At 36.2% G+C, this 14237-nt stretch overlaps 2 protein-coding genes across 3 annotated transcripts; both read left to right on the forward strand.

Moving 5' to 3' along the window:
• The first annotated feature begins 360 nt into the window (after window positions 1-360).
• LOC116178442 (zinc metalloprotease ZmpB-like) lies at window positions 361-3494 on the forward strand. The gene is made up of 13 exons (XM_031497933.1): window positions 361-493; window positions 539-767; window positions 820-1513; window positions 1565-1701; window positions 1750-1902; window positions 1949-2108; window positions 2155-2302; window positions 2355-2540; window positions 2584-2771; window positions 2815-3030; window positions 3079-3226; window positions 3272-3374; window positions 3419-3494. Exons 1-13 carry the CDS (start codon window positions 428-430, stop codon window positions 3481-3483), a joined length of 2493 nt encoding a protein of 830 aa, XP_031353793.1. The 5' UTR covers window positions 361-427; the 3' UTR covers window positions 3484-3494.
• Window positions 3495-9838: 6344 nt separating this feature from the next.
• LOC116178391 (mitochondrial glycine transporter A-like) lies at window positions 9839-12378 on the forward strand. Of its 2 annotated transcripts, none has more exons than XM_031497883.1 (6): window positions 9839-10149; window positions 10690-10808; window positions 10861-10951; window positions 11015-11187; window positions 11645-11820; window positions 11877-12378. In XM_031497883.1, the coding sequence occupies exons 1-6, from the start codon at window positions 10045-10047 to the stop codon at window positions 12161-12163; spliced, it is 951 nt and encodes a 316-aa protein (XP_031353743.1). In that variant the 5' UTR covers window positions 9839-10044; the 3' UTR covers window positions 12164-12378. The 2 variants fall into 2 exon arrangements, with proteins under 2 accessions (XP_031353743.1, XP_031353744.1); XM_031497884.1 differs by lacking the exon at window positions 9839-10149 and adding an exon at window positions 10215-10635.
• Window positions 12379-14237: the final 1859 nt, after the last annotated feature.

The raw sequence follows: 14237 nt of genomic DNA on the forward strand, positions 1-14237 counted from the left end.
AACTGAACAAAAATTTCATCGAGTAAAATGGACAATCGTCGTGAAATAAATAAAATTTTGACCAAAAAGTACCAGATCTCATGGCCATCCTTGGGGTAGAGCGGGTAGAGCACTACAATGGGCGGGCGACAGAATTGGCACCCTACATCCTACGATTGGGGTAATGATCGAATTCACAAAATCGTCCTTTTTTAAACAAACATCTTAAGGCCGCGAGAAAAAGGGATATTTAGCTAAAGGTAAAACTTCCTAATAATCAGGAAGGTTTCTAGCAAATTAGATAACGCTGGGAAACCACGGCTCACAGCGGTTTGACTGTTTCGTTGCCGCGGTTTCGATCGAGTATTATTAACCAACAATTTTTGACAAACGTCGTCACATTTTTGACCCAACATTTGAAAGTCTTATCTTTTATTGAAAAAGCGCCATGGTAGAAAGTTGTGTGCAGCTATCCCTACCTCAAATGGTAGATTTGGCATTGGGATCGCCTGAGGTAAGGTGCGCAAAAATGTTTTTCACGACAGTAATGTTTGAATAGCTTGGAGCCGTTAATTTCAACATTTTGCACTCGCTCCTTCACGTTTTAATTCAGCAAGTAGACCTGCTCGGTTGTAAGGTGGAATTTAAAGGAGATACCAGTGAAAGGGTGCAAACGTTAATACAAGCTGCTCCGCAAGCTCCCGCTGTAAGTCTCACCGAGTATATCGTAACACCGGAAAACGAGCAGCACAAAGTTATTTATAAAAAAGCGCGATATAAGAAAGTGGGTAAGGTTACCTTTTATGTGATTTGTTTCTTTTGCCAAAAGTTTGTACTTAGAAACGAAAGGTAGCAAGGAGGAAGGCCTATTTGAGCAAGAATTACAAGTTGTTGGGCAGAGTAGGGAACTGAAACAACAAACGGAATCGAAACAACAAACACAGCCGAAACAGCAAACGGAACCAAAACAACAAACGGAATCCAAACAACAAACAGAATCGAAACAACAAACGGAACAGAAACAACAAACCAAGCCGAAACAACAAACGGAACCGAAACCACAAACGGAACCGAAACAACAAACGGAACCGAAACAACAAACGGAACCGAAACAACAAACGGATTCAAAACAACAAACGGAACCGAAGCAACAAACGGAACCGAAACAACAAACGGAACCTAAACAACAAACGGAACCGCAACAACAAACGGAACCTAAACAACAAACGGAACCGAAACAACAAACGGAACCGAAACAACAAACGGAACCGAAACAACAAACGGAACCGAAACAACAAACGGAACCGAAACAACAAACGGAGCCGAAGCAACAAGCAGACCAAATTTCTTGGGCAGAATCCGTGCAGACAGTGGTTGTTGTAGAAACTAGTAGCGCTATTTCAACGCCACACACTGCAGTAGCTATATCTAAAGCTACCCTAACTAATTTGGAAAAGGAATTAAACAATCTAAGACAAGAAGTGGAAGAACTCAAAGGATTGCCTTCTAGTTTGGGTATACTCGACGCTATACGGTAAAATAATGCGTTACGTTAAGTAACAAAATTAACACTATACGATTCTAGGTCTAAAGAGGCAGATTCTACGCCGTTAGTAGACATGTTTCAATTTCTGACCATCACGAAACGTATCGATGCTTTAGAAGGGGGTCTACATAAACTGGCTGCTATAGTTGAAGATCTGGCGCGAGAGCGCGCAACAGGTAAAAGACTGATCAAAGAAACGGGCATGATTGATACTTCGTTACTAGGTAATTTGTTCCCCGAAGATGTAGAAGGGTCTCTGGCTTCAGGGATTCCAGGTGGTAATATACACGAATGGATCCGATCAGTCGAAACACGATTAAAAGTACTCGAAGAGGTGACAGGAGTAGTGGATGGTTCAGCAAGAAAAGGCGAAGAAGGTAGATCATGATACACTTTTGATGATTCACGATCTGCTTGAAATAGGTGAAAAACGAGTGAACGACCTCGAGAGCAAGATCAAAGAGTATGCAGATTACATCAACAGCATGGATAGTTCATTTAACAGTCAAATAGATGCCCTTCAACAACACTTGATCGACCTCGAAAAAGAAATAGGAGAAATTGTGGAAAGAATCAACGCCCAGTACCTTTTACAAGTGACAATCCCAAATTTGACTACGGTTTTTCAGATTGCCCGCCGGTGACAATGACGAAGGCAACATGGGAATTCACGACCTGTATAAAAAAATGGTAGCAATGCAGGCGGAAATGGAAAATCTTTCTGGAACGGCGGCAGCATTGCTAAATGAAAAGGATAACAGGCAAACGCATCTGGATGTAAGATGAGCACCTCGGTAATTTTAATTGGGAAACACCTCATCTTCCGTAGGCGCTTCTCGAGCAAATCGAGATGCTAAAGACTGTTAAAGCGAATCGCGAAGACCTAGAGGATGCATTGGCGAACAAAGCGGATGCGTGCGCTGTAAACAAAAAGGTATCGCACGACCAGTTTGACGCCGCTTGCGATGACATGACACGTAATATTGAGCAAGCACTTGCGAAACTTACGGAACAGGTAATTCTTGGCATGAAATCAAATCATTCATCCATTACTTTAGGAAACGCTGTGGTCCCAAGCCCTGGATGATATCCAAGCCGAAATTGAACATAAATTAGATAAAATGGAGCTAGAACCTCTGCGAGATTTTGTACATAACAAATTGAAAATGTTGCAAGATCGACTTAAAGCGTTGGCCGCCCTGAAGCAAGATACCGAAGCTGCCGGAACTAAGAGCAAATTCTTAAGGTGAGATCTGCCCTAATCGCATCGCTCCAATGAACCGTTTTAGGAACGTAAATTGCATATCGTGCGATAAGGACGTGGTGATGCGAAGAGAAATGGATCCCACTCAGCTACCTCCACCTGCCTCATTGCCACCAACGAAGAGCATTGGGCCGTACTTGGCCTACGAGCTGGATCAACTGCGAAAAGAGCAAAAGTGCGCACCGCTTGGCAGGAACATGAATCATTTTGAAAACGCGTTAAATCCAGCAAAGGGGGACAGGTAACGGTACGACCATCTTATTCAAAACTATCCACGAATCACTTTCAGACACCACATCTGTAATCGATATTGCGGAGGAAGTCACACGCTCACCACACCCCAGCAAAGAGTAGCTCGAGTGGGGCACTTCCTACAACAGTGGGGGCCCGAATCGACAATCGCCCAAGAGGGAGAGATCCGTGGAATGGATGGACATGTATAGTCTTACGGTTCGAATGGTGTTTATCTATTTAAATTGCAGATGTACAAGGCGAGGAACGTTCTAGATATGGAGCAGGCAGTAAAAGATTCTACCGTAAATACAAAGCCTTCCATGTTGATAAGCAATATCATTTCTAGTAGAGGCAAGATGGATCTTTTTAAAATTCTAATCTAAAATTTTATCCAGCAGTTGTCGCTAAGAAGACGGAATCTTTAATTGAAAACGCAGTACCTGCATTAAAAACCAAATAACAGTAATGCATCAATATCTTGGAACACAAGTCCAAGCGCTTAATAAGATCAATTATTGAGCTTTTTTCCATGAACGGCAGTAAAAGTTCGCTATCTCTTACTCCAGCCCAGTACCTATTTATATATTTATATTATACATTTGTTATATGTTATAGAACGCTATACACAATTATTATATATTATAACTGTCTACAATTGAAGTTACAATTTAACAATGTCAAAATGATATGATTCCAAATGGGATCATTGAGAAGGAAAGGGTACGCCCTGGAAGGTAGGGCGAGAGAAAATGTACAGTGCAGGGAGCTTCAATGCACTCGGACAAGATACAAACAGTGCCCTTTTACATAGCGGAAGCTGGGGTACATTCCAGAATGCAAATACTTAGGAGTCTACCCTGGTTAACTAGAAGCCTCACATCACCATGGCAGTGAACAAGGCCACTACGACTTTAATGAGTTGTCGAAGCCTTATGGAGAGGAAATGAGCACTGAATCTCAGTCGCTCCTTCTTTACTACTGTAATTAGGCCTATCTTGACCTATCTTGCGATGGTATGGTGGCAGAGCTGGGCAGAATACTTTCAAAAAGTATTTGAATACTATCAAAGGTATTCGAATACTATAAAAAGAATTAGAATACTTTGAAAAGTATTCGAATACAGTAAAAAGTATTCAAATACTTGTCACTCAAATATACATTAAAAATTTAAAATAGTATACTAGATAAAAGGCTTAATACTACTTAAAAAATCAAGTTATACTTTGTATGGGGTTAGCTTTTTTTATATTTCTATTGTTATATACAAATTTAAGGGGAGCAAAAGCGTAATATTATTATTATATTATTATATAGGAGGTACCTACCAGGATCTTTCTTATACCAGTTATATCCTTAAGAATACGTGTACCAGTTTTCAAAGCGATCGTACGTCGTGCACATGATACGTACGCCTTTTTGAAATTAATCCTAGCGATTTTGGAACAGATCCATTTTTGACCATCCGTTTGTCAGTGTGCATGGTAGTTTAAAAACGTGCGATCGCTTTGAAAATTGGTACACATGATCTTAAGGATATAAGAAAGGTCCCTATTGTTTTTAAGTTACGTAGACTATCGAGTTCGGTATTCAGATGTATCGGATTTTTATATTTGATTTTGTGACAATGGAAACTTTCCCTAAACATTTCTAAATTGTTCTCAAATATTTGAATAACTTAAAAGTACTGCCTATTTTTGAGGCCGGAAAAAAAAATTTTCTGAGATCGACCGGGAAAACATTTTCTTATAGAATTTGGCCCGTAGAATCCATAATTTCAAACAGTTTGAAGATTGGGCTACTAGATCAAAAGTTACAGCCCTTTGAATTTTTTTTCGAAATTTGTTTTTTGTCCATAACTTTTGATTGAGAAGTCTGATCGAAAAAGTATGAATTGTTTTGGATTCTACGCACCAAAATTAATAAGAAAAAGTGTTTTCCCGAGAAATGTTGGTGCAGTAAATTTTTTGTAAAAAAGGAAGGTTATACACTGCCTTTTTTTGAGGCCCGAAAAAAAAATTGTCTCAGATCGACCCGGAAAAAAATTTTCTTATAGAATGTGGCCTGTAGAATCGATAACTTCAAACAGTTCCAAGATTGGGCTACTAGTTCAAAAGTTACAGCCCTTTGAATTTTCTTTCGAAATTGGTTTCTAGCCTATAACTTTTGATTGAGAAGTCTGATCGAAAAAGTACGAATTGTTTTGGATTCTACGCACCAAAATTAATAAGAAAAAGTGTTTTGCCGAGAAATTTTGGAGCAGTCGATTTTTGGCTAAAAAGGAAGGTTATACACTGCCTTTTTTGGAGGCAAGAAAAAGAAATTGTCTCAGATCGACCCGGGAAAAAATTTTTCTTATAGAATGTGACCTGTAGAATCCATAATTTCAAACAGTTCCAAGATTGGGCTACTAGTTCAAAAGTTACAGCCCTTTGAATTTTTTTCGAAATTTGTTTCGAGTCTATAACTTTTGATTGAGAGGTCTAATCGAAAAAGTACGACTTGTTTTGGATTTTACGCACCAAAATTAATAAGAAAAAGTGTTTTCCCGAGAAATTTTGGTGCAGTCAATTTTTGGTAAAAAAGGAAGGTTATACACTGCCTTTTTTTGAGCCCCGAAAAAAAATTGTCTCAGATCGACCCGGAAAAAAAATTTTCTTATAGAATGTGGCCTGTAGAATCAATAATTTCAAACAGTTCCAAGATTGGGCTACTAGTTCAAAAGTTACAGCCCTTTGAATTTTCTTTCGAAATTGGTTTCTAGTCTAACTTTTGATTGAGAAGTCTGACGAAAAAGTACGAATTGTTTTGGATTCTACGCACCAAAATTAATAAGAAAAAGTGTTTTCCCGAGAAATTTTGGTGTAGTTAATTTTTGGTAAAAAAGAAGGCACTGCCTTTTTTTGAGGCCCGAAAAAAAATTGCCTCAGATCGACCCGGAAAAAAATTTTCTTATAGAATGTGGCCTGTACAATCCATAATTTCAAACAGTTCCAAGATTGGGCTACTAGTTCAAAAGTTACAGCCCTTTGAATTTTCTTTCGAAGTTGGTTTCTAGTCTATAACTTTTGATTGAGAAGTCTGATCGAAAAAGTACGAATTGTGTTGGATTCTACGCACCAAAATTAATAAGAAAAAGTGTTTTGCCGAGAAATTTTGGTGCAGTCGATTTTTGGTAAAAAAAATAAATAATAAATAAATATTTGTGAAAGTATTTGAGTTACAAATACAAATACTGCTTCCATAAAAGTATTTAATTACAAAGTATTTGAATACTTTAAAGGATTTGAACACTAAAATGTATTTACAAAATCGAATACTGCTCAGCTCTGTATGATGGTTCAAAGCGGAAGTAAAAGTAACTAGTGCAAATAAGACTCGCCTGCAAAAAATCCAAAACTCTTGTGTCAGGTATGCGTTTAACATTAAGAAATATTAACATATTTCCCATATTTATCAAGCACATAAAATTTTGAACATGGGCGAAAGACGTCATTTACATCTTGCATGTCTGGTTCACAAAATATTAGTATCTGGTGAACCTTTATATTTGTATAATAAGTTAAAATTTCGAAGTAGTATTCACGATCGTAATCTCCGTAACCCATTCTTTCTTGACATAGGTACCAAAGCACCATAAAACCCAGTTTCATGGTGCATTTACTTATTTTGCACCACTCATTTACAATAACGTTCCGAACTTTCTTAAATTATTAAGTCCCAACGATTTCAAAAAACACCTTAGAGTACTTCTTTATCACTGAATCATATTTTTTTATTTTTTTTTTATTTTTTTTTATTTTTTTTTTTTTGCTTTACTTGCATGCTTACTTGTTCTCACCTGGGCTATTATACCATATTAATTATCATAAATTGTTTTAAATACTCCATCATGTTTTTGTACTTTTTTCTGTATCAAGGTTGGGATTAATAGCAGCCTTTGGCTGACACCCCGCCTAAATAAAGCCGTTATTATTATTATTATATGGTCGGTGTTTCTTGTGAGAACTCAGGTCTAGCCTGGTTAACTAATCGCACGGATTAAAATCAAGTAACGATTAGTGTCTGTGTCTGTGTAATTATTATTAATTATTAATTATTATTATTATTATTATTATTATTAAAGCAGCCCAGACTAAACTGAACAGGTCGCAACGAATAGCCTGTCTGAGTACCCAGGATTTTGGCAACATCGTATGGACATTTCTGTCGACAACGCATTTTATTAAAGGCGTCCCGAATCGTAATACCATTGATTTTACAAAAGGAAATTTTGGATTGCTCATTTGAAGATAGTAAAATGCAGAGCGATGGTCAAAGAGTCCCTGTCCCCAAGATTTTATGATTAATCGAGACAATTTTTTTTATTCTATAACATATGTTAAAATGACATTTTAATAGGTTTGAATGAGTAGGCTAAGCCGTTCTATAACCGTTAGGATAGATAAAGTGGTCACTTTAACCGTAAGTGTGGTGTCACACTATGCAATTTTTGCTCTAAAATAATTTGGGGAGCCAATAATCGCATGTTATGAATTTTACATTGAAATCCCTATGATGCGTTATGCAAGTCACCACCCTGTATATGGAAAACGGTATAAGTATAAAATATGGTCCAAAAATGTACATATAAAGGTAACCATTAATCATTGTGTTTGACATTTCAGTGTGTTCTGCCACTTCCAGAGACCCGGACCCAAATGAAATATTGGTTCCGGTTCTGTTTATATTTAAGCGAAAATATTTATAACGGTTCCGTTTCGGTTTCGATTCTAAAAAAAATATCGGTTTGGTTCTGCGCTTTTTTTCTGTTCATAACGGTTATTTTCGGTTCTGGTAGTCTTTTAGAAAGCATGGCATTCAAAAAATTCATTTTTACACGTGATTTGTTCACTTATAGGTGTGAAAAAGAAGTAAAAAGTCATGAATACCAAAATGTGTCGTATCGTCAGTGTAGCTAATTTACAACGACAAGGGGAATAAAGGAGGAAGAGGGAAATATGTATTTAAACTTAATTTATTAATAAAAAAAACAGAAAAAATACCCAAAAACTTATGTAAAAGAATTATGGATGGAGTATTGCTTTTTATTTTTATTTTTTAACACCCCGCCCCTCCTTTTATTATTTACATTTACAGCAGTGACTAAATTACCTCTACAGTCTTTCGACACCTTATTAAAATCCACATATGTCAATCATAAAGTATTTTTTTATCAATTTTATTAAACCGCAAAGATAGTTGCTGTGTTTGTGAGGACAATCTGGAAAATCCATGTTCCGCACATGGCCAGTATGTCGCCTGTTTTCGTGTCGGAAAACCTTCAACATTATTTATTTTACGCCCCAGAACTCAAAACTAACAATTAATGTTCTGTATCGAAAAGCATTACAATAAAACTATGTTTTTCAAATAATTTTTTTTAAATTATTTATTCCAGACAGGATGTTTGCCGGGTCAACTAGTTAACAGTAAAAATAATCAAAATTTCTGTGTGAAACATTACATCATATCTAAGTATACTTTAATGGTTCAAAAAAAATGATAACAATTTGTTTAAATTAACAAAACTAGACTGATTGTATGGGTGGTATTAATAATTATTACTTATCAAGGAATTTAGAGATTAATTTCAGCCTGCTGTTGTGTTGACTATTTTGTGTAGCATGTCTTTTGTCACTATTCTCATTTACTCGCATTTTGACGAATTTGTAAGTAGGTATCACAATGAAAGATCTATCATTGCTAATTAATTTAATAAAATTAATGTTTTATACGTTATGCATATTGGAGAATATACGACCCACAAGTTGCCCTGGTAACAGAGATTTTTGTTCTCATTTCCTTTTATTTTATGGTCAATATAAAATTCTTTTAGTTTTCATTCAAGCGATTGCTTTAACTATGCCCAAGTTACCTATGTTAAATTATAATTATATTTGAAAAGCAAGAGGTTTCCAGAGGTAGGCATCATGGCTTGTCTGTAACGTTTCAGTTAAATTTACCTGGTGATGATTCTTTCGAATAAATGTAACGGTAAGATGTGACTGCAATTGAGCCATCGCCCTTGATGAGAGTCGCAATAGTAAAATTAGACGTCAAAAGTCTATTTCTTCATCGTTAAGATTTAAGACGTATACCACCAGCGTCAATAGATAAATTTCCAAGTTGCCGTCGCAACAAAAATACGATCTCAAAGATTCCATGTTACAGTAACCTTATGACCTGGACCCCCAACGAAGATCAGAGTTGTTGCTTCATTGCTTACATGGAAAAAACAATTAATTTACATAAGATTATGCAACCCTACTTTAACAATTTTTTGTCTTTTATACTTCAAACCCTTAAGAGGTTAGAAGGGAAAGTGCTCGTTTTCCCGACCAAAAAAGTGCGCAATCAGTGTTTTCCACAAATGAATTATTGTAACAAATGACGATAATGCGAGCTATTTCAGTAACAAAACAAACAATATATGAAAGAAAAATTCCTCCGATTTGAGATTTCAGCTTTATGTGAAGATAGTACAAGATAAATTATTGAAAGAAATTGTTGGGGCAATAATAATGCCATAGCTGAACTTCAATCTTTGTATTGTGATAAAAAGACCCCCAGCAGATTGATAATGCGTGACCTATAACATCATTAACGTATTTAACTTCGCTGGGGAGTAAAGTTTTAGGTCATGCGATAAAAATGTTTTTACATTATTTGTTCTTGAACCCTTTCTAAAAATAGGATTATGCGCAGACCCTCGAGTACAGACCTGCACTTTTCAAATCGCGAAGGTATTACGGCCCTGCAATTTATGAAATTCGAATGTTCCGAGGGAAATGGATATTTAAATTTTTGGATGATTTTTGGGGACTCTTGATATTGCCTTTTTAAAAGGGTACTCTCTAAGTGAGGTAAAGAAGTTTGTGGATTCAGCACGTTACATAACCTAAAACTGTGTTATTTTTGGAAAACTTTATCCGTCTTAAGCCAAGTACTTTTCTCCTATAATTTTGGTAAAAAATGAAGCGGAATGCAACGATCTGTGTTTGTTGACGAAATATTATCGGAGGAGTTAACAAAAAAATCCGAAGCAAAAAATTCCTTTGGTCAGAAAGTTCAAATTATTTTGCAAGATGTAAGTTTTCATGTATAATAAACCCAGCAAAGATTACATTAAACAACTCTTATCGTTATCAGTTGCTTGTGTTAGCCTTTCTTTATCGCAATTGACCCTGTCTGCTATAAATATGTGTGTGTGGAAGTGCCAGAGTCCTTAGTGTTACGAGCATTCGTACTCTAGCAGTTCGTGTCCTATCTGTACCAGTGTGTTTCGTAAGCCAGTGTAAAACAAGTGCTGTTTCGTAACTTTGTTGTCCAGTCCGATTTCCAACGAATTTTATGCATCACACGCCGGTTTCACAAGAAATTTTCATGTATTCACTCTTGGCAATTGAGAAAATGACCATCGCTAATAAATTTCGTGTAAACCCGATTTACTACTCCGACTACTCCGATACGACCTGTTAAAGACTTTTAATTTACGGGCCGTTAGTACTTAACTTCTCGTCGTTTTTCTCCTTGTCAAGACTGATTTTTTATTAGAATGGATATCGTTACCCTTGTAAGACCGAAAATATTAAAGAGACTGGGCCATTTTAACCGTATTCTGTTGCAGCACCCCGTATTAAAAGCCTTCTTGGCCGGATCATTCTCTGGAACTTTTTCCACCATCTTATTTCAACCCTTGGACCTTGTGAAAACTCGTCTTCAGAACCCCAACCCGACCATTTTAAAGTAAGTAAATCGTCGAATAACGAGGCCTAATAATTATAGAGATCTTTTCTAGTGGTGGTCGACATGGAATTGGAATGCTTAGCGTGTTTACAAACGTCGTTCAACAAGAACGCATCGTCGGACTATGGAAAGGAATGACACCAGTAAGTATCGTCTTATCAGACCGAATTCGTTTATCGACAACCTTTAATCTTGGTTTTTTTTAGTCTCTTACGAGATGTGTGCCTGGAGTCGGTCTCTACTTTTGCTCCCTCGACTGGCTTAAGAGCACCCTCTTTCCCGGAACTACTCCTTCTTCTATTCAATTAATCGGGCTAGGCGTTTTTGCCCGATGCTTGAGTGGTGTTCCACTAATTCCAATAACCGTTGTTAAAACTAGGTAAGCTGGATATACATGGTGTACATAAAAATTGGGTGGTAGAGAAGACCAAAAAAAGCATATGAACCGAAATGTATCTGTCCCAAAATTTTAGATTAGTTTTTAATGTTTTTCTGAGCAACCCTAACACGTATAGAATAATGGTAATAACTTTGCTAGGGTTTTTGAGTGTTCCCTTGTAAACAAATTTCTGATCTAGACGAACTTTGGGATCTGATTTTTGAAAATGTAAAAAAACCCAAGAGCATTTCTTACCTAGAAAACAAAAATGGGCCGAATTTTTTTGGGCGTAGAGTAAATCGCATAATTAAAGAAGAACCATTTGGGGGGGTAGCTCTCATTTTGGACTCTCAGTCTATTTGAAAAATCTTATATCCCATTATATTTTTTTGAGACACCCTGTATAAATACAACTTTAATCTTGCAAGAGGCAAATTTGTAATAAAATTGTTTGCAGATTTGAGAGTGGTGTCTATGGATATAATGGCATCGCGTCCGCTTTACGTGAAATATACCGCACGGAAGGCGTACGAGGTATGACATGCGGATTGGTGCCCACCCTATTTAGAGACGCCCCCTTCTCGGGACTCTACTTCATGTTTTACACGCAGTTGAAGCATTTTGTTCCTCAAGGTAATAACCCACCCCTACTACTAATTGACCGTATGCAACATGCTCTCGCGTTACAGATTGCTTCAACTCTCAATACTCGGCCCCCGTGCATTTCACGTGCGGAGTTACGGCCGGAGTTTTGGCGTCGGTCGTAACGCAGCCGGCCGACGTTCTGAAGACGAAAATGCAGCTGTATCCGTCGAAGTTTAACGGAATTTGGTCCGTCGTCGTTTACGTACACGGAAAGTATGGACTACAGGGTTATTTCAAGGGAATGGTTCCTCGAATGCTTCGCCGCACCTTAATGGCCGCGATGGCATGGACTGTTTACGAACAAATCACTAAGAGCGCCGGGCTCAAGTAGTAGGTAGTGCAGAAATGACTCCATAGCAGTTTTAGTTAACGCTTTGTAGTTTCTAGTAGAGCAATTTATTATTTAAATTTTATTTTATAACGTTGCTTTTCTAAATGTACAGGGTACTGCACTATACTTCTTGGGCTTCTGTAGTTTTAGTGATTGCTTTATTTCTTTTAAAAGGGTATCGATATTGTATTGTTGTATTATACAAAATGCAGTATTGTTTTCTTTATTTATTTATGTATATTTTATTGATATTTTCTATTTTAAATAAATCTATTATTGTAACTTTTGTTCATGTTTATTTACTTGCCAGAAGATTAAGGTGGCGTTTACAACATAGGTAAACAAGTATAAAAGTGGAGTGGCCATGTGATTTCCTCAATAACGTAATTGCAAAGTGGAAAAATGAGGTTCTAAACTAAATTTGATGATAAATTATTATCAATGTGTGATAAAAATGAAAGATATTTATCTCTTATCTCTTAAATTACGGCAAAAGTACACAGATTAGCTAGATATTTTTTGTTTTATGCAAATCTCGCAACATTATTATATTTGCACGAATGTTATTTCAACCAAAAATTAAAGGCGGTTGTGGAAAACAACTTTTTGGTGACATCTATTGAACAAAAGCAAATCGTCACAGCAACATGGCAAAATTAATACTACAATAAATTAATCAATAATTATAGAAAGAATTATAATTCTGTAGTACAAATCATAATTATACAGATATTTGAGTCCACCACCTCTGGCGTTTCGCGTCTGGCCATCTGGCGTTAAACTTAACAAGTAAATGCGTTCAATTTGAAACAAATTCCTGATTTTTGAAGGTTTCCTGTATTTGTCAACGTTGCCAAACTTTTAACATTGCATACTTTCATTCAATTTCATTATGCTATTTATAATAAGCTCTACGGCCTTACTTTAAATAATCTCATCATTAGTCTAATTTGATCTCTTTTAGTCAAGTTTAATAACTGCAGGGAAGTGAAAGTTGACCAGATATAGTAATGTCATTGAATAAGCACCTTAAAGAAGTATAACTAGGTACATACATAGGAAAACCTGAAATTGGTGTAAAGTGTGTTGCATACATTGCAAAGTGGTTAATTACCACAAATATTGAAGGATATTTGGCCTCGGGCGGTAACGAGCGTCTCTCTCTCTCGCTTCCTTTCTTCCTTTCTCTCTTTCTTTCTTTCTTTCTTTACCTTCTCCTTTTTTTATTTTATGTTTTTGCACCGAGTCTTCCGGTACCTAGTCCGTTTTTATTGAAGCGAATGTAATTAGAAATTTGCATCAATTTTTTTTATTATCTATGTATGTAGTTTGTTGCATAATACATTGAAATTGAATTATTTATTATTGATGTTAGTGATCTTTCTTTTATACGTCACGTTTGACTTAAGATCCTGCGAAATCCATTTTTAAGTTTTGTGCAATTTATATAAGGTGCTTATTCAATGGTACCACCCTATCTAATCAGTAATTACTTATAAGGAAAGTCCGCATTCTAACATTAAATCTGAAATTAATTACTGAGGTCATTAATATGCCTAAAATTACCAGATCCAGATATGGAGCTAGGTAAAGTTTGATTGTTTATTATGTAAAGATAATGTTCCTTAGAACAGGTTCTTGTGTTCTTATTAGATTAAACAACATTTTTTACTTTATTTATTGTTCCTTATGATTTTACATTTCAGACTGATCCTCCCTTACATAATAGATAATATTGTTATTGGCATTGAATAAAAGCTTATTCAATATTTTAATCTAGTTTATTCAAACTCAAAGCGCTTGCCAAAAATCTGGCAACGTTGGAATGTTAAAGAAGTAAAGAAATCTGCAAAGTCGGTAACTAGCTTAAAATTAGTGGTTTACTTTCCCCCACAATAGAGGGACGACAGAATTCTGGGCAGATTTTCTTATTTCATCAGTTAACACGGGCGTTATACTTCTTTAAGGTGCTTTATTCAATGGTAATGTCTATTATTATAGAAACAAGATAGGTACCTACCTACTACTGTTATGGAATAACAAATAGGTACTATGTTTAGTATTGTAACACATA

Source organism: Photinus pyralis, unplaced genomic scaffold (genome assembly GCF_008802855.1).
Source record: "Photinus pyralis isolate 1611_PpyrPB1 unplaced genomic scaffold, Ppyr1.3 Ppyr1.4_LG8, whole genome shotgun sequence".
Lineage (NCBI taxonomy): Eukaryota > Metazoa > Arthropoda > Insecta > Coleoptera > Lampyridae > Photinus > Photinus pyralis.

Bases quoted from the DNA above. Each gene is read 5' to 3' on its own strand.
- LOC116178391 (XM_031497883.1), top strand. From the start codon at position 10,045: ATGCAACGATCTGTGTTTGTTGACGAAATATTATCGGAGGAGTTAACA. The intron at 10,150-10,689 runs GTAAGTTTTCAT...ATTCTGTTGCAG, and splicing joins TTCAAATTATTTTGCAAGAT to CACCCCGTATTAAAAGCCTT. The intron at 10,952-11,014 runs GTAAGTATCGTC...GGTTTTTTTTAG, and splicing joins TATGGAAAGGAATGACACCA to TCTCTTACGAGATGTGTGCC.
- LOC116178442 (XM_031497933.1), top strand. From the start codon at position 428: ATGGTAGAAAGTTGTGTGCAGCTATCCCTACCTCAAATGGTAGATTTG. The intron at 1,702-1,749 runs GTAAAAGACTGA...CTTCGTTACTAG, and splicing joins GGCGCGAGAGCGCGCAACAG to GTAATTTGTTCCCCGAAGAT. The intron at 2,772-2,814 runs GTGAGATCTGCC...GAACCGTTTTAG, and splicing joins ACTAAGAGCAAATTCTTAAG to GAACGTAAATTGCATATCGT.